The sequence below is a fragment of the Barbus barbus genome (genome assembly GCF_936440315.1).
Source record: "Barbus barbus genome assembly, chromosome: 15".
NCBI classification, from domain to species: domain Eukaryota; kingdom Metazoa; phylum Chordata; class Actinopteri; order Cypriniformes; family Cyprinidae; genus Barbus; species Barbus barbus.
Window position 1 is genome coordinate 28,433,690 of NC_136743.1, and position 18,890 is coordinate 28,452,579.

The window sequence follows — 18,890 nt, forward strand, 5'->3', positions numbered from 1 at the left end:
ACTGGGAGCAGATGACGTTGATTTAAAGTTATTCCATAAGGAGAAGTGTGTGATAGACTGAACCCTTCAAAGGGCCAACGTGAAACACTGAATTACAGCTACTTTAACAGGGTCAGGTCGGTGCTCACAGACGGCCCTCACCATACAGCCCGCTCTAAAACGTCACACAGATGGACATTAATCAGTGTTTAAGAAAATAAATTAATGGTTAATATCTGATTTAACCATTGCTTGTTCAGATCCCATCCATTTAGAAAATCAGACATGCAGATTTAATTTGATTAGTTATGATAATCTTCATACCAAATTTTGAATAATGTGTAAAATGTGACTCATATAATGTAGCACATTGATGTGAATCAAGTCTTTTGCGCTCTGTCAGGACAGCTGACGTGAACCTTGTGGCCTTCTCTGAATGCAAGGGTTAAATGTCTGGTGAAGTGATGGTACAGGTGTTCAGTGTTAGAGGATGTGATAATACTACTGCTGTGTTGAAGCCTGTATTGACATCTGGAGATGTTTAGGTTTCATTGGGGGAGCTTAAAGTGTTGGATTCCTTAGGTTTACACTAAGGGTTTGGTGAACTGTCCTCAGCCTGTAAGAGTGAGATAAATTATTCAAATGTCATATGATTTTGATGTACCTAGAGTAGAGGCTTTTAAAGAAATGTTTAATCTAAAAATAATTGTATTTATTTTTTTACAAAAGAAGATGTCTGGAATATGTTTCAGTGTTTTTTTGTTTTTTTAAGTCAGTTGTGATATATGTTATTTGGACTTCAATATATCTTCTTTCAGAGAAAAGAAAGAAATTGCGCATGAATGTTTTCCCAGAGATCTTCCAGCCAAACTCTCAGCCATCTCAATATGAAAAGAGCTAAATTTTCTTAGTAATCCTTTCATTTTAATTAACAAGCATTCAAATATATTGTGAAAAATCTGCATATTTTTATATATGTTCACTGGCCCAAATTCTATCTTTTGCAATCCCTTGTCTTCAGGTATAACAAGAAGAAACAAAATGATTATTATTATTTTATAAGTCTATAAAAAAAGAATCCACAACAGGGGTGTGTTTAATGTAATTTAACATGCTTTATTGATAATGTGCCCTCAATATTCTTTGACCACTAGTGGGATATTGGTCTCTAACCTGATATTATTCAGTTTCTTCTTCAATTTCTTCAGTCCTTTTCACATTATCTCCAAAAACAGACATATATTTTGAAGCATTGCAATAATAAGTTCACAGCGCTGCTTTACAATATTAACAGTCACAACCGTATAACAACTGCTGTTCAAAAAATAAACTCCCAGTGTTACAAAGCATTATCAAAGACTGATGCTCTAACCACGTTAGCTCTTCAGCAAGACACTTTTAATATTAGCCATACATCGACATATTTGGCTTATAGATGTGAAAACATACAAAGATCCTGTGAGAACAGACAGAGTTTTAAATAAAGGATCATCCTTTGTGCTCCATGATTTGTCCTGTAAAAGAAATGGATGAAGAAGTACTGAGCTGTTACTCATGACTTTGTCAAGGCACATGTATTATGAGTTAATGCAGAGGTCAAATTTACTGCAATTAAAAACTATAAAACTATCAAATGGAGCACCTTTTTAGTTTTGGGAATGTGTTACGGCAATTTTATGAGATGATTCAACCCATTATTAAGTACTGATGATAAAACATGTTCTCTTGTACAGCAAGAGGTGATCTTAAATGATTGTGTATGTATTTTTCTAGGCAGTGTTGTAAGAATTTCTTTCATCAGTAGGGTTAGTTATTGGCTCCACCTGACGGTGACTCAGTGAAGTATTTCTATGAGGAGGCGCTTGAAGTCACCGCCGCACTCTGAGCTCAGGGCATCCTTCAGGGTCACGTCATATTTCTCCAAGTACATGTCTTTGATGGTCTCCAAATCCACCTGGAAGTGAAAGTGGAAAAGACAATGCAATTTTTCCTTGTAGCACTTCATGATATCAAGGCCATAATAATCTCTACCTCAGAGCGTCCCACAATAATACGGATGAGCGTGTCCTCGTCTGTCCCTGCTCCTTTCATGGCAGCGTTCAGACGACGGGCGAAAAACAGCTGCGGGTTTTTAGCACATCGCACTGTTCGAACAAAAACAAATCACTTTATGATCTGTGTGGCTATCGAATATCAAACACATGAAGTCCTGCTGTATTCTTTTAGGAGCTTACAGTCACTGCAATATGACTCTGATTCAAAAGAATGAATTTCCTAAAGGCTTTTGAATAGTTATAGTTACCCAGAGTAATGTAACAGTCCTTTAATGTTCCTGTAGCCTCACTGTCAATCGCATCCAGGATATCTGTTCCAGAGAGCTATGGGAAAACACAAAAGAGAAACCAGAAACTCAGAAAGAAAGCTGAAATGGCTCCTGTAAAGCAGCGCTGGGTATAGCTGGCGTTTGACCGTACAGTTTCATATATCTTGAAGGTGGCCTGAAGCTGTAGGTAGTTCCTGTGAGTGAGGATGTAGGTGAAAGTGGACTCATCTGTTCCAAAGCGGCCTTCACCTGCCTGTGGAAAACCAACAATAGGCTAGTTATTCATTCAGTCAACATAATAACAGGGTTGCCAGGTTTGTTTGACAAAGACGGTCAAAAAGCCAATCAAATATATCCCAAAACCAGACCAATGACCAATAAAACAAGCCTAAACCCATCCCAATACCAAAACACAAAACATGCCACAGATTTTGAAGTCCCTGTTATGTATTTTCAAATTTCCTTTTAGTTGAATTTAGCAGCTCTTTGTTGTATAATATCATATAATATATAATCTTTAGTTATCACTCATCAGCAGTTGGTTGTTAAAATTCCTTAGACTCCTTAGGCAACTCAATAATGATATACTTGTATAAAATAATAACTAGTTATAAACTTCTTCTATGCAGAGTTGTAACAGCAAAGTAAAGCTCACCTCAAACAATGATGTTGCATCTTGTTCTGCCAGTGCTTCATCCACTTCATAAGACTCATCTCTGTTGGCCTGCAGGTGAAGGTCAGTTCTTTATAGCAAATAACAACCTCGGTAGCTTCAGTGGATACATTTTTTCCTGGTTCATTTTGTGCTATAACTGCAGATACTGTAGCACATTGTAACACAAAAATATACTCTTTAAGAAAAGGAATTCTGCACCATATTATATATAAGGTAATCGTGACTTTTTATCTTTAATAATTCAGACTTTTTTCTCACAATTCTGAGAAAAAAGTCAGGATTATGAGATATAAATTTGAGTATTTTGACATATAAATCAATTGCTATAAAAAAGTCACAATTCAATTTTTTACTCTGTGGTGGAAAAAAACTATTTCAAATTTATGAGAAAAAAATAATTTGAATTCATTTGAATTCATTAAAGTCTCACAATTTTGACTTTTTTCTCTTAGAATTGTAAGATGTTATCTCAGAACTGTGAGGAAAAAGTTAAGAATTCTGAGATAAAAAGTTGCAATTACCTTTTATTAATTTTTTTATTTACTTTTTCACTTGTGGCATAAACAAGCTTCCCTAATTAGTGCAAAATAGCCAAAGCAAACGTATTGGACATAAGCTCATTGGTATTTTTATATTTTACCTGTAGGAGAGAAACCAGAAGATTCCTCACTTCTCCACTAGTGTCATCTTCAATATCAGCCTCCAGATCCCGCTCATGAACTGATCATCAAAAGATGTGTTGCATTACTATAATCCTGCATTATTTTTATTACCAATAATATTACAGTCACAATAATGAGGTAACAATAAATCATGCCTCTTCATATTTCATTACATCATGAATTTACAATTATATTGGATCCAGGCTTACCTTGCATATACGCCTCTTTGCAATTCATAATATCCTGTCAATGAAAAATACACGAAAGTGATGTTCATCAGTAGGGATGTGTTCGATGCTATAATAGTAATAGTCAGTGACTATTTCTTCTAATGTACTAAGGAATAACCTGATTGGTGCTGGTGCAGAGGATCTCCACCAGCACGTCCTCATCTGTCCCAGCACCCTTCATGGCTCTCCTCAGGTCTTTAGCCATGAAGATGCGAGGCGGGTCCAGCATGGCCACAATTGTTTTCTCAAAGTTTCCTGTGAGTTCATTCTTCAAGACTTCCTCCAACTCCTTGACAATGTGGCCACAGACCAAGAGGACAAAACAAAAACAATTGCTCAAATATATGTACAGTATGTTGATTCACTGTATATTAACCTATCAATGAATGAGTGAAAAAATTAACTTGTAAAAAATCATTATAGCTTTCATTCCAAGGATTTTAATATTTAGCATTTTTGTTGATTTAGAGACGTTACGTAAAGAACAATAATGGTTCAATACAATACTTTCCAGTTTTCCATGAGCTCTACACAACTATTAAAAGGGTGAAAGCATAATGGTTGAAACTTTACACCAGTTACCTAATGCAGTCTAAATCAATATAATGTGGTGAAATTAGAAACCATTTGGTCTATGGCTTATGTCGTATATGAGAATAGAGTGTTTGTTCTTATAAACCACTTTATATTTGGGAAAACTGTACTTTTCATTGATTATGATTCATTACTTGCAAGTTGCATTTGTCAATTAGCTGACATTTCAATGATGTGACTCACATCGTCATATTTTTCAGAGTAGGCTTGTTTAATCTCCACCCGCTGGGCTGCAGAGCGGTTCGCTAGAATGGAAATGATGTTCTCCTCATCTGTTCCTGTGAAAGACAGAAGATGAGCTCATACCTCATAATGTCAGTCATTCCTTCAGCAGACTACAGGCCTCACAACTCACCGGTTGAGACTCAAAAGGAAAGCTGAACATGTACTCACCCTCAGACCATCTAAAATGTGGTTTGAAATTTAGGGATGAGGAGAAATGTAGCATTACAATACTTACTCGCATCAACGCATCCTCTGCAGTGAATGGGTGCCGTCAGAATGATCACAATAGAAGTAATCCACACTACGCCAGTCCATCAATTAACATCTTGTGAAGCAAAAAGCTGTGTGTTTGTAAGAAACAAATCCATCATTAAAGTGTTTTAACTTCAAACTGTCACTTCTGACCAAAATATTGTTCCATAATCTATAATAACGCTTCCTCCAGTGAAAACGTCCAGCTCCAGTTAATCCACCAACACATTTGTTTAGAATTTTCTGGACTGTTTTCACTTGTAAACAGAGCTTGATCTGTGCATATTTCTCTCCTGATTCAGACAAGATGAGTTTTTCACTGGAGAAAGCAATTTTATGGATAAAGGACTCGTATTTTGGCCAGAAACCACAGTTAAGAATATCTTTGTTTAATACAGACAGCTTTTTGCTTCACAAGACATTGTTTAGACTATTATGATGTTTTTATTAGCTGTTTGGACTCTCTTTCTGACGGCACCCATTCACTGCAGAGGATCCATTGGTGAGCAAGTGATGTATAATGCTAAATTTCTCAAAATTTGTTCCAATAAAGAAACAAAGAATGGCCTGAGGGTGAGGAAATGTTCAGCAAATTTTCATTTTTGTGTGATCTTTTCCTTTAAAGTCTGCACAAAATCAAAATGGACCTTATTTACTTTGTAAGTGCAGAGTACTCGTCTTGTGCTGAACAATTCATCGGTGCAAGTTACTCCACAGAAGGAAAAAAAAATCGTCTTTAATCAAGATCAGAAAATTTGCATCCCCTTGGAATGACTTTCCTTCTCTGATGATTTCAGTTTGATTGTTTGTGCAGAAAATATTTTAACCAGTCCTCTCTAACCGCAAGTTTTCTGCTTCAACAAATTGTGAGGTATATTAAAAATAAGCCCTGTCTCTATTTTTTCTCATTCAGTATTCACTCGGAAATACGTCAGAAGTGAAGCTGGTCATAAATCCTTTTTCATGCATACTTCAAAAGTGCTATATCATCATACTGCAAGTAAAAAAAAAAAATCACCCTTTTTTATGTCAGTGTTTTCCAACAAGTGATTCAACCTACCCATTCCTTTGCAGGCCTTACAGATTGCCTTGATGTCTGCCACCACATCAAAGTCCTCATAAGGAGTTACTGTGGGCTGAAATGAAGGTTTTGTAAGACAAATCACGTGTTATGCAATTAAACATTTACATCAAGAGATTCTGAAATAGGTTAAGCAGTTAATTCCTTGTTATACTGTCAAAAGAAGAGATGAGTGCATGTTTTTGAAGGGTTTGTGCATGAGATCAGAGTCTGTAGGGGAGGAGGGGCTCTGTCTCTAACACACAGAGCTGAGTCATGGGATCTCTGGGCAGGGACGGGAATACAGGAAGCGTCCTCTGCCTCGCCCGCTGCCGTAATAACAACGTGCACTTATTGATAACAAACAAAGTTATTCTTTTATAAATATTCCTCTTCTTCTAAGAGAGAATAATACTGCTCAAATCACAGTAGAATACAAGAAATAATAGTAAGTACAAAATTTGTACATGGAAAAAAATCATTAAATTTTATAAAAAATATTTAGTTTCGAAATTTTAATAATAAACGTGTACGAAAAATGTTAAAACATCGAAATAAAACATCAGAATGCAACGCTAAAAACTCGTTTGCGTATTAGTAGCCTATTTTTTTAATTTATTTAATACATATTTGCTGCATCCGTAAAACACACTACATCAACAAAGACTGTTATCTGCAGTGAAATAAACTGAGAAAAGTGAAAAAAGAAAGAAACTTCAACTTGTTTTACTCACTTGAACGTTGCCCATCTTGTGATGCTGATGTGAGTCTGTGAACGCGCGCGCTCTCTCTCTCTCTCCAGCGCGCGACGCTTCTTTTTACTCCGCATCCCTGACGTCACCATATGCGTTTTATCTGATTTCATTTCTATTTTATTTTTTAAATCAATAGCCATGCTCTCAACAGAAAACTAAAGCGTTATTGGTTTACTATAAAATGTGTTATTACTGCTTGTTGGCTAAACCTACATTCTTTATTAAATTGATGAGATTATATAAACAAAACTATCTTTCTTCATTCACCAGGAATGAAACAAATGTGCGTAGGCTGACACAACATCGAGCAGAATCATTTGATTTAAGACAACAGAGTCTTTGTTAATTGTGTCCCAGCAGCATCAGCCTACTCGCTGCATGAACCAGAATACTAACATTTATGGCATTTCTATGCTTCCTTGTGAAGTCATATATTGTAGTAGGTCTTGCAGCAGATTGTCAAATATTTAATATTATTCACAGCTTTTTTAAGGAACTCATTGTACGTGAGTGTAATGGCAATAAAATGCATTCATTAATTTATGTAATGCACATAATGCAGTAAACAGAGGCATGCATATGATCTCTTATCCTGCGCGAATAGCAGGAAATGCGTCGGTTTATGTATAATGCATGACTTTCAGCTTTAATGATGGATGCATGCACAGCATGTTCACATCTGACACGTGAATCCATTGAGTCTAACTGATTAGATGATTTCATGTGAGCTAATGCATGTGGTGAATTTGATTAAATTGTAATATTTTTAATTCTGCTCTATTCTATAAACATATACCTACAATTGTGTTGGTCCGTGTCCTGTTCTTTGACATTGAGAGCATTCATTCATCCACATCTACGGTGAAGACTTGGCTCATTAATATTCATATTAATTAGGCAGGTTATTGAGCGTTTCAAGGAGGTTACTAATCAACGTCAGAAAACGTATTAATATTAATGAGCTGCGCTTTTATTTAGTAGAAATACAGAAACTACATACGGAGAGTGCAGTGTGACTATTCATACGATAGTAGATTAAAATGCTTAAACAAACCAACGCTCGTGATGCGCATGCGCGCTGTCGGCTCTGTCAGCTGACTTCCTGTCTGAGCTGCTAGTGTCCCGCTAATCCTCCAGATCCCGAAAATACCACGGAGAGGGAAGGAAACGGTCCATTCCGCGCCTATCCGTGCGGACACTAAGCAGGTATGGTCATGTTTTTAAAATAAGACTACGCGAGGACCGAAAGTGTTTGAATTTCGACCGGGAAGAAGGGTTTTATCATCGAAATGTCGATACTGGTCTCGAGGGAAGGAACAGCAGTTCACGAGCTCACTTACTATTAATGACTCTTCGTCAGTTTGAATAATTAATATCAGTTAGAAGATGATAGATGCGCGGTTGGCGATGCAAAAACTCGCACATTTACAGAAACATCATGTCTTTCAGTTGGCAGACATCTTGTACTAATTATGGGGCGATTAAACACTTCCTGTTCAGCGCCTGTACATCGAGTGAATGCTGACATCATTTGCTGTTACACTGTTTGCATCGCAAACCCTTATATTCATGACGAAATCATGACGTTTTGTAATTGAAGAGCATGCCATTTGTCTGTCTAACAGATGTACTCTTTTAGATTCAAGATATGTGACCCTGGACCACATGAGATTGAGTAAATAAGCTTTCCATTGATGTATGGTTTGTTGGACAATATGTGAAAATCTGGAATCTGAGGGTGAAAAAAAATCTAAATATTGAGAAAATCCCCTTTAAAGTTGTGCAAATGAAATTCTTAGCAATGCATATTACTAATCAAAAATTAAGTTTTGATATATTTTCGGTAGGAAATTTACAAAATATCTTCATGGAACAAGATCTTAATATCCTAATGATTTTTGGTGTAAAAGAAGAATGGATAATTTTGACCCATGCAATGTATTGTTGGCTATTGCTATAATTATACATGTGCTACTTATGACTGGTTTTGTGCTCGATTTGAACATGGGTGAATATATTTATTTTATAGCCAACTTGTATTTTTATCTCTTAACATCAATAAAAAAAACTTACACTTAGGTCCATAGTGGACAAAAATGTCCATGTCAAGTCATAAAAAGCTTGGGAGCAGAGACTTAAGTGTGGTCTCATTTTAAAGAAGACCCGAGGCAGATTATTGTTATTATAAAAAGTTTAAAAAGTGAAACAGGTTAAGTTATACAGGTTTAAGTTTATGAAAATGATTTATGAACAATATTTTGTTATTTTATGAATATTTTATGTATGAAACACGTTGAACTCTAAACCTGCTAGAAAGTCAAAGCCATAAATCTAAACAAGTTGTGTTCCAAATTTGAGGTTGATATCTCAAAAAATGAGCTTTCAGTAAAATTTTGTTTGGGGGCGCAGTACCAGATTTTCCCCATTAGATGCCAGCAAAACGCTGCTGCTGCACACAGTGCTTGGATTTGTGATTTACAGTTGTTTTTCTTTCTCAAATATTACTAGCACACATACTCAATTTTTTTTATGACACACATACAAACCACACTCTGACATCTATACCAACACACCTACACAATTATAGCTGCATTATTTATCCAATTTGCTCTATAATATGCAGAAGCAGAAAACAGGAATAAAGCAAGTATTTGCTTTATATACACTTTATAGACCAAACCTGAAAAAATGGCACCATCTGGTAAAAAATGTAATTTTGAAGCCTTGCCAACAGAATGAAAGCCTATAAATTGCATAGTTTTACAGTTAAACGGCACTGTGATTAAAAATTGTAAGTGTAAAATACATTTATTAAAGGAAATGAGGGTGGAATATTAAAATTCCAATAAAAATACACACCCGAGCCAAAATTTATGCAGTTAGCATTAACACAGGCAAAATTATCAAAAAAAACTAAAACGGACAAAAATGTCCATAAGGGTGCACAAGGGTTAAACTACATTATTTGGGTTGTCACACAGAGTTCACCCTCCTGCCTGCTTTATCTGGTCTCTCTTTTAGGGCTGAATGCCTCTCAAATCTTATCAAGGTCCCACAGAGCTCTTCTATCAGCCAGTGAGCGTCATATTCATTTTCATTGTGCTGTGAATTATAGGAGTGAGGTCCCACCATGGAATGTGAGGTCTGAGGGGCAGCCACCATGATTGGAGGACTGTTCATCTACAACCATAAAGGGGAGGTGCTCATCTCCCGCGTCTACCGCGATGATATAGGGTGAGTGAGTTCATCATGGGTGGAGAATGGTCTTAAAACTGCTTCTGATCTCAAGGACTAGGCTTGTGAGTTGATAGGCTTTCTCAAAACCACATAATCTGGAAACGTGCTGGTAAACAGCACCAAAACACAACCACCAAAGCTGCTCAGAACACTTTGCCAACACATATACCAATTTACTTTTGCTCAGGCAAACTTTAAATGTATTTATTTTTGCTGTTAGAAATATTAGTATACATTTTGGGTGCGAATAGACTGGCCTTATTATTAATGCACAAACTCAGCAGGGTTTGAACTCTATATCATTGGGGTCATCCTGTTAGGGAAGAGGAAGAATGACAGGACGTTAGAGAGCAGGAAGCATTACTCCATTCCATCACCATATTTCATTTTTCTATAACCATAAATGAGGAAGTATTATTTTTTCGTTCCTTCGTAGAACCCTAAATCAAGTTTTTGTCCTCAAAAAGATTTCATCTGTGTGTTTCCATTACTGTTGTCCATGTACACATGCAGCCCATGTTTGTCTTTTTCCTTGTAATGATTCCCCTCATGCTCTTTGTACTGTTTTTCTCCATGTTCATTGTGGCTACTGTAGCACTAGGTAAGCGATCCTACTACAACCAATGACCCGAAAGCATGCTTTTAGACCTCAGCAAGCAAGCAACCAATCACTCTGACGCATGTCACCAGTGACCCCCAATACAGGGTTGGGCAATATAGCCAAAAATAATTATCTATCTGTGTTTTAAGCCTTTTAATAATACATCAAAATTTTTGTATTTGTATTTTTTTTGCAATGGAGAGAAAGAGCAAACACCAAAAATATTAAATTACAGCCAACGAGTCAAAGACAAGACATAGAGTTTTGTATATTATATTTTATATTATGTTTCAAAAACCTTTTGTGAAAATAAAATGCCAGAATATGTATGAAATAATGTTCCATCATCATTCTGCGTAACAGATATATTTATGTAAAAATAATAACTTACTTATTCTGACTTGTACTTATTAAAATGTATAAAACAATAAGTGAAAGAGAGCCATAAAACAATATAACCATTAAAGCCCCGGCACACCAAGCTTAACGTAAGGCCATTGTTGAGCATCTGTCAGCTCAGTTTTTGCAGTGTTTTCTGCTTTAGTTACAGTGAGTTTCCACTGGCAAACATTTTCAATTCATTCCTATGGAAGTTGAGCATAAACTCTTGTGCGGTGCATTATGGGTTTGAAAGCGGCGCCAAGAAAGCGTTGAGAGTGGCTGAGAGCGTCAAAAAGGTTGGGTAAATATCTTTATGCAAATATCGAGCGAAAACCGCAGGACGACAACCAATCGCCGTTAAAAGAAGAAACGCAAACAGGGTGTAAACATGGTTTTCAGAGGCGTGCCCTAAATTTGACACGCCCCAAAGCAGTGGCGTTGTAGCGTTGCCAGCGGCACTGAGCAAAGATTTGATGCTGTTGTGGAAACGCAGTTAGGATCTACTTGGTACCCATTGGCTGCTTTTTGGCCTATTGGGCATTTTAAATTGGCGAAGTAGTGCATGAGAAGAAAAGCAAAAGCAAGCTAAGAGGACATGCACAAAAGGCTGTTATAATTTTACGCTTCTCTTACCGGAGCATCCAAATACTCGTTCTCTACACTGTAGTCTTCACAGTGTGTTCAAGCACAACATTTTAGCCCAGAAGCAGGTGATGCGATGCGACAGTCGGCTTTCATCACTGCTAATTCTTTGTCGGTTTAGTGTGTCACAGCCTTTAAACCATTGATACCAAAAGATAACAGATATAGACTTCATGTACAGTTTGGAGTGGACAGCCATTAAATCAGTGTTTTGATCAAATGATCCATAGAAGAACTGAGTCGTATAAAGCAAACCTCAGCAATACTGATATTGTGACATTAGGGGTGAGTTGTGATGCTTTCGAAATGGGCACGAAACTGTCCTAGTAACATGTTTTTTAGGAAATTTAGGACAAATGGAAAAAGCATGTGAAACTTTGCAAGAAGAACCATTTGTTTATGAATTTTCTGTCATCTATAGCATATTGAATGTATTGTGAATATTCATATTGCCCAGCTCTACTGCAAGCATGTCACCTGACATACTTCAGTCAATCAGATATTGTGAAGATATGCAAATGCGCCAGCAGCAGACTGAAATGACCATGATACCCTTTCCCTTTTGATTGCACTCAGGCATGAGACGACACATTTTAGTGAGTTTTGTGTATCTTGGATATTTTGAATGAAATGTTTGTCTTAAAATGAAACAGAAACTTTGCTAATTTTGACCTGGATGTTTATTGGATCGCAGTTGCAGCCGATTAAACTGGATGGAGTAAAAATATCTGGCAAAAAATGTTTAAAAATAAAAATTGGTCTCTTTTTGTATAAATCTCTTCAAAAGAAGTTCTCTTGTTTTAGACAGGCGAGAGATCTTTTGTCTGCGGGACCTTGTTACTTATCTTTTGAGGTTCATGAAGGTTTGGGTCAGCAGGGAAGATCCTTTAATGCTTTGTTCACCGACAGAAGGAGTGTTTGTCTTACAGGGTTTACTGGCAGATGGTGACCATGTGCTCACTCTTTCTGCCTAACTCCATTATCTCTGCCTTGACCTGACGTTCTTCTCCTCCTCCACAGACGCAATGCTGTGGATGCGTTCCGCGTGAACGTGATCCACGCCCGTCAGCAGGTGCGCTCTCCTGTCACCAACATCGCCCGCACCAGCTTCTTCCACGTCAAACGCTCCAACATCTGGCTGGCTGCTGTCACCAAGCAGAATGTCAACGCCGCTATGGTGTTCGAGTTCCTCTACAAGATGTGTGACGTCATGACAGCTTACTTTGGGAAGATCAGCGAGGAGAATATCAAGAACAACTTTGTGCTGATCTACGAGTTGCTGGATGGTAATATTTCCTGACACTGTTCTCCTTCAGTTCTATCTGATCCTCGGTGTGTCTGTGTTAACCGCATTACCTCAAACCAAACTCACCCTCCTCTAAATGGCATGCTTTCCTGGCAGTCATCTGCTGTTTGTGGGAAGGTGCGTCCTAAACCATGAGCTGGCCAGGAAACCTCGTCCAACAGCTGAAAAAATAAATGGTTACCTAAAGGAAACCTGGAGACAAAGTCTGTTTAAAACAGTTCTTGAGGCGTTAAGTGACTCATTCCAGAATAATGATTCATTTATTTCTTTGTGTGTGTGTTTGCAGAGATCCTGGACTTTGGATACCCACAAAACTCGGAGACAGGAGCACTGAAAACTTTTATTACCCAGCAGGGCATCAAAGGACAGGTAAGAATTTGTGTGTGTAATATATATATATATATATATGTGTATGATATTGTATTATTGCAGTATTATTTAAGCACTTGCAGAGTATTCTAAAAGAGACTACCTCTAATAAAATAATTAATTCTATTTTTAAAACATCAGAATTATGTTGGGAACCTCTTTTTGTTGACATCCTTAAAGCCAGGCCATTAGTTCAGATTTCTACTTGCCTTCCCAATATTTTCACTGTCCTTAGCACAATAAATAAAATAAAAATAATAAATTGCATTTTGTTTTATATTATATATTGACATTTTAAAATTATTAATTGTTTTAGAATGTTGAAAATTATAATCTTTTTCCCCACACAAATGATTTTTATCAAAAACATTTTCAGTTTTAACATTTTATTACATAATATAAAATATTTAAAATTGTATTTCTTTTCCACGCACAATTTTTTATCAAAGAATTTTAAAATTTCTAAAATGCACATTTAAATGTTTATTTTTTATATACTCTGCGTTTGTGTGTAAAAAAAGATTATACATGTTTTGTTTTTATAAAATTTTAAGTTTAGAGTTTACAGCCAGAATTTCCAAATGTTTACATGTGAAAGGGATAAAACAAGTGATTTAATAGAGCAAGTGACAGTTCTTATTTCCATTTTTCCTTTGTTTTTGAGCTCTGCCCATGTTGTCTGTGCAGATTCTAATAGAAAGCTTTTCTCTTTTCTTTCTTGCTTTTCTGGACGTGTCTGGCTGCAGCATCAGGTATGTGTAAATGTATTTCATTTCTCAGATTACACTGTAGTACTAATGGTCTCAAAGTATTTGGACACTTCTACCACACTTCAAAATAGTCAGTGAGTGTGACCTTCCTAAATGTTCGGTGGTCCATTATTGATCTCAGACTAAGGAGGAGCAGTCTCAGATCACCAGCCAGGTGACCGGGCAAATCGGTTGGCGTCGTGAAGGCATCAAGTATCGCCGCAACGAGCTCTTCCTGGATGTGCTGGAGAGCGTCAACCTGCTCATGTCTCCACAGGGTGAGACCGCACTACCTGAGGACTCGTGAGTGTGTGTCTTTAGTTATTAGAGCCAAACCATTCACATGCTACTGTGTGTCATCCTGACAGGTCAGGTCCTGAGCGCTCACGTCTCCGGTCGTGTTGTGATGAAGAGCTATCTGAGTGGAATGCCTGAATGCAAGTTTGGCATGAATGACAAAATCGTCATTGACAAACAGGGGAAAGGAGGAACTACTGATGATCCTGGGAAAAGGTTTCAGAGTGCCTCATGCTTATGCAAAGTTTTTCCTTGTCTGTCTCCTCTCTTATTTGCTTTGAAAATTACGTTTTTCTTTTTGTCTGGATTTTGTGTTTCTTGATCCAGAATTTTCAAAAATGTTGGATTGTAAAGTGTGTGGTTTATTTTGATTTTTGAAGCTGTCTGTTTTTGTTACGTCTCTTTTTCTCTGTGCTACCACAGTGATTTAGGGGGAAGGTATTGTATCTTTATATTTCTGTGTTCAGTTTTATGTTAGTTGTGCTTTTAAAATGTACAACATATGAGTGTCTTTTATTACAATTTCCATTTAGCTATTTAGTTATTGTTTATATATTATATACATTGACCATTTATAAGCATTTTTAAAATGGTATCATTATAAACAATGTTTAACTCGTTACTCAATGCCAGATTACAGAAGAACATTAATGTACATAAATGTTTTGATGCCTGACTTTAAATTTTAAATCGAAGATTTCGTTCTAAACTATTTTTAAACAACATAGCAATGTACTGTTCAAAGGTTTGGAGTCTGTAAAATGTCTCTTTCTCTCACCAAGGCTGCATTTACTTGATCAAACATATAATAGTATAGTAATAACAGTAATATTATAAAGTATTGTTACAGTGTAAAATAACTTTTTTTTATTGTAATGTATTTTAAAATGTATTTTAAAATGTAATCATTACTCCAGTCTTCAGTGTCACATGATCCTTCAGAAATCATTCTAATATTCTCAAGAAACATTTCTTCTTATTATTTTCTTGTATATTTAAGTGGAAACTGAACGTTTTTTCAGGATTCATTAATACATAAAGTAAGAGCATTTATTTGAATTATAGAACATTATAAATGTATTAACTGTCACTTTTGATAAATTTAATGCATCCTTGCTAAATAAAAGCATTTTGTTTTACAAAAATTTATTTTTACTGACCTCAAACTTTTGAAACAGTAGTACAGGTTTCATATTGGTAAATGAGATTGATTGTTGTCAGTTATTGGCCATAATGAAAATGATGTGAAACGTCCAATACATCCCTAGTTTTTAAAAGTACAGCAGTGATTTTACTTGATTTAATTAGATTTTTGTCAGTGGTAATGCAGTTTACTCTCATATTTGACATATCAAACACTCATCATCTTTGTTTCTCTATCAGTTCTACCAGTGGCAAACAGTCCATAGCCATCGATGACTGCACTTTCCATCAGTGTGTGCGTCTCAGCAAGTTCGACTCTGAGCGCAGCATCAGCTTCATTCCTCCTGATGGGGAGTATGAGCTCATGAGGTCAGTTCAGCTTCCGTCTGTCTTCACACTCGAGTCTGACTCTGTCTAACACATCCTCAATCTGCGGTGCAGGTATCGCACCACTAAGGACATAATCCTGCCCTTCCGGGTCATTCCACTGGTTCGAGAGGTAGGGCGCACAAAGCTGGAGGTCAAAGTTGTCATCAAATCTAATTTCAAGCCCTCGCTCCTGGCACAGAAAATAGAGGTCAGTTAAAATAAATTATATATTATAGACATAACATTCCATTTTCACACAGAGTTTATTTGTCAGTTGATATATGAGGTGAATGTTTTGAACAGGTGCGCATTCCTACACCTCTGAACACTAGTGGAGTGCAGGTGATCTGTATGAAAGGAAAAGCTAAATACAAGGCCAGTGAGAATGCTATCGTGTGGAAGTAAGTTTCACTGTCATCTTGACATTTCTTTGCATTTGGTGTTTGTGTGTATATACTCATGTCACCCCGTCTGTCTGCTCAGGATCAAACGCATGGCAGGAATGAAGGAGTCTCAGATCAGTGCGGAGATCGAGCTGCTGCCCACTAATGATAAGAAGAAGTGGGCCCGTCCACCCATTTCCATGAACTTTGAGGTGAGTGTTTGTGTTTTTGACAAGTCCCACATCGCTAAATGCCACTTCCAACACATATAGTGCAAAGTACTTTTTTTTTCTTCCTTTTTTCAACAAATGATTGGTAAAAGGAGGTGCTTAAAGTTGATAGTTCACCCAAAAATGAAAATTGTCATTAATTACGCACCCTCATGTCGTTCCAAACCCGTAAGACACAAATTAAGATATTTTTGATGCAGTCCGAGAGCTCTCTGACCCTCCATAGACAGCAAGGGCTCTAAAATCAAGGCACAGATATGTGGTAAGGGCATCGTTAAAACAATCCATGTGACATCAGTGGTTCAACTGTAATTTTACGAAGCTACGAGAATACGTTTTGTGCGCGAAGAAAACAAAAATGACTTTATTCAATGATTTCTTCTTTCCAGGGACAGTCCCAATAACCAGTGTGATTGAAAGTTGAATGAATTAATATTTTCATGTTTTTTTAATGACGTTTGCTGTGCTGTTTTTTGTAATTAACTAAAATTTAGACATGTTTGAATACAATTTAAAACCCTGATTTGTGTTTTTATTTTTGCAATGCATACAGACATGAAAAAAATGAGCAACTCAAAATATAAATTTACCATCTTGCATTTCTCTTAAATTAAAATGGGCTTTGCATCTTGTATGATATTTTAATATTTTTTAGGTTTGCGGTGCTTCTTTTTAACTAAAAATAACTTTCGATACAGTTGATTTGTGATTGAATTTAGCTATAAATATAAATATTTTAAAACATCAACAAAAAAAAATCAACATTTCTAATTAATAAAAGCTCGATTCTTTTTTTTTTTCTTCCCCTCAAGCTAACAGTTGAATGTTGATTTATTTTTTTTATTATCAGTTACATTTTTAGGGGAGGGTTTGTACATTAGATTAAAGGGATCTATGTTTTCTTTTTCTTTAGTGTGTTATGTATCTGTTTGTGCGTGTATAAGATCGGCAGAGTTACAAAGCTCAAAGTCTCCCACAAAAGGATTTATTCTAAAAGAGAAGGCTGATCCAGACCATTAAAACACGCCCCCATGTCTACGATGTGGAAATATTTGCGTAATGCCGCCCAAATGTTCACGCAAAGAAGGTGTGGTTTCAGTAACCGCTGTAGTGTTGATGCAGCCACGAGAGGGAGACGCGGTTGTCCAATCAGAGCAGACTGCACTTGCGCGTTTGAGAGAGGCGGGGCATAGAGGACCTACAATAATGTACAGTATTTGAAAAATAATGTTTTTTGAACATTAAAGCATGTCAACATATTCTGTTAAACCAAACACACAAAATAATGATCTTTAAAATAGCATCATATGACCCCTTTTAAAAGTAATTACTATTTCATATTTTCATATATTTGAATCATTATTGTCTTGTATTTTATGTAAAATAATAGTTTATCTGCCATATATGATTGTCAACAATTATTTCCCTTCGAGAACACATCTCTGATGTATTTCCTCCATTATCTTCCTCTGTCTCAGGTTCCGTTTGCTCCCTCGGGGCTGAAGGTTCGTTACCTGAAGGTATTTGAGTCTAAACTCAACTACAGTGACCACGATGTGATTAAATGGGTGCGATACATCGGACGCAGCGGAATATATGAGACACGCTGCTAATAAGCCTCTGAGAAGAGGGACCAGCTCTTAATCTCCTATAAATATACTATGTTTCCCTCCTTCCCTCTTCCCAAGATTTGTGGATGAATTAAAAAGGCTAATTACAAAAAATATGCAAAATGTGAAATGTAGTTACCTGTATGTGTTTGTACGAGTGCTGTAATGAACAGATCCAGTGGGCGGTGCAGTCTGTGTCTGTCTGTCAGTCAAAGCCCAGCTTCCTGATTCGCTGTAGTCGGTCTTACGGGGACCACTCTCCATTTAGTTGTTGGTTGTTCTCCCATTGGTCATACTCTCGGTATCTTATCGCTGTCTCTCTGTGACTGTTTAGTTCAGTATAAATATATAATGAGGAAAAAACGTTGTGTTGGTGTGTATTTGTCATTGGAAGACTCTTTTTTTTCAATTTACGTGTAACATATGTGACCCTGGAGCACAAAACCAGTCTTAAGTCGCTGGGGTATATTTGTAGCAATAGCCAACAATACATTGTATGGGTCAAAATTATCCATTCTTCTTTTATGCCAAAAATCATTAGGATATTAAGTAAAGATCATGTTCCATGAAAATATTTTGTAAATTTCCTACCGTAAATATATCGAAACTTAATTTTTGATTAGTAATATGCATTGCTAAGGACTTAATTTGAACAACTTAAGGTGATTTTCTCAATATTTGGATTATTTTTGCACCTCCAGATTTTTAAATAGCTCTATCTCGGCCAAATGTTATCCTAGCCTAACATAATTAAGTACTTAGATTATATTACATTTTAAAATACTTAATCAGACTGCGGTTGATTTTTTTTATTAAT

The 18,890-nt window shown here is 36.5% G+C and overlaps 2 protein-coding genes across 4 annotated transcripts; one reads left to right on the forward strand and one right to left on the reverse strand.

The window, feature by feature from the left end:
* Nucleotides 1-1,070: 1,070 nt before the first annotated feature.
* Nucleotides 1,071-6,941, reverse strand: LOC306881653 (annexin A13-like). 3 transcript variants are annotated; one of them, XM_079435835.1, is made up of 12 exons: nt 6,736-6,941; nt 6,002-6,077; nt 4,648-4,742; nt 3,989-4,159; nt 3,850-3,883; nt 3,619-3,698; nt 2,958-3,026; nt 2,454-2,555; nt 2,282-2,357; nt 2,011-2,123; nt 1,803-1,933; nt 1,071-1,493 (listed from the first exon to the last, which is right to left on the reverse strand). In XM_079435835.1, the coding sequence occupies exons 1-11, from the start codon at nt 6,748-6,750 to the stop codon at nt 1,814-1,816; spliced, it is 951 nt and encodes a 316-aa protein (XP_079291961.1). In that variant the 5' UTR covers nt 6,751-6,941; the 3' UTR covers nt 1,071-1,493; nt 1,803-1,813. The 3 variants fall into 3 exon arrangements, with proteins under 3 accessions (XP_079291961.1, XP_079291960.1, XP_079291962.1); XM_079435834.1 differs by having other exon boundaries at nt 1,071-1,933; XM_079435836.1 differs by having other exon boundaries at nt 1,071-1,933; nt 3,989-4,156; nt 6,736-6,837.
* Nucleotides 6,942-7,850: 909 nt separating this feature from the next.
* On the forward strand, nt 7,851-18,431 carry LOC306881654 (AP-2 complex subunit mu-A-like). Its single transcript, XM_079435837.1, has 11 exons — nt 7,851-7,962; nt 9,872-9,990; nt 12,638-12,903; nt 13,210-13,292; nt 14,184-14,319; nt 14,410-14,554; nt 15,722-15,850; nt 15,923-16,058; nt 16,154-16,251; nt 16,334-16,445; nt 17,942-18,431. Exons 2-11 carry the CDS (start codon nt 9,917-9,919, stop codon nt 18,074-18,076), a joined length of 1,314 nt encoding a protein of 437 aa, XP_079291963.1. The 5' UTR covers nt 7,851-7,962; nt 9,872-9,916; the 3' UTR covers nt 18,077-18,431.
* The last annotated feature ends 459 nt before the right edge of the window (nt 18,432-18,890 follow it).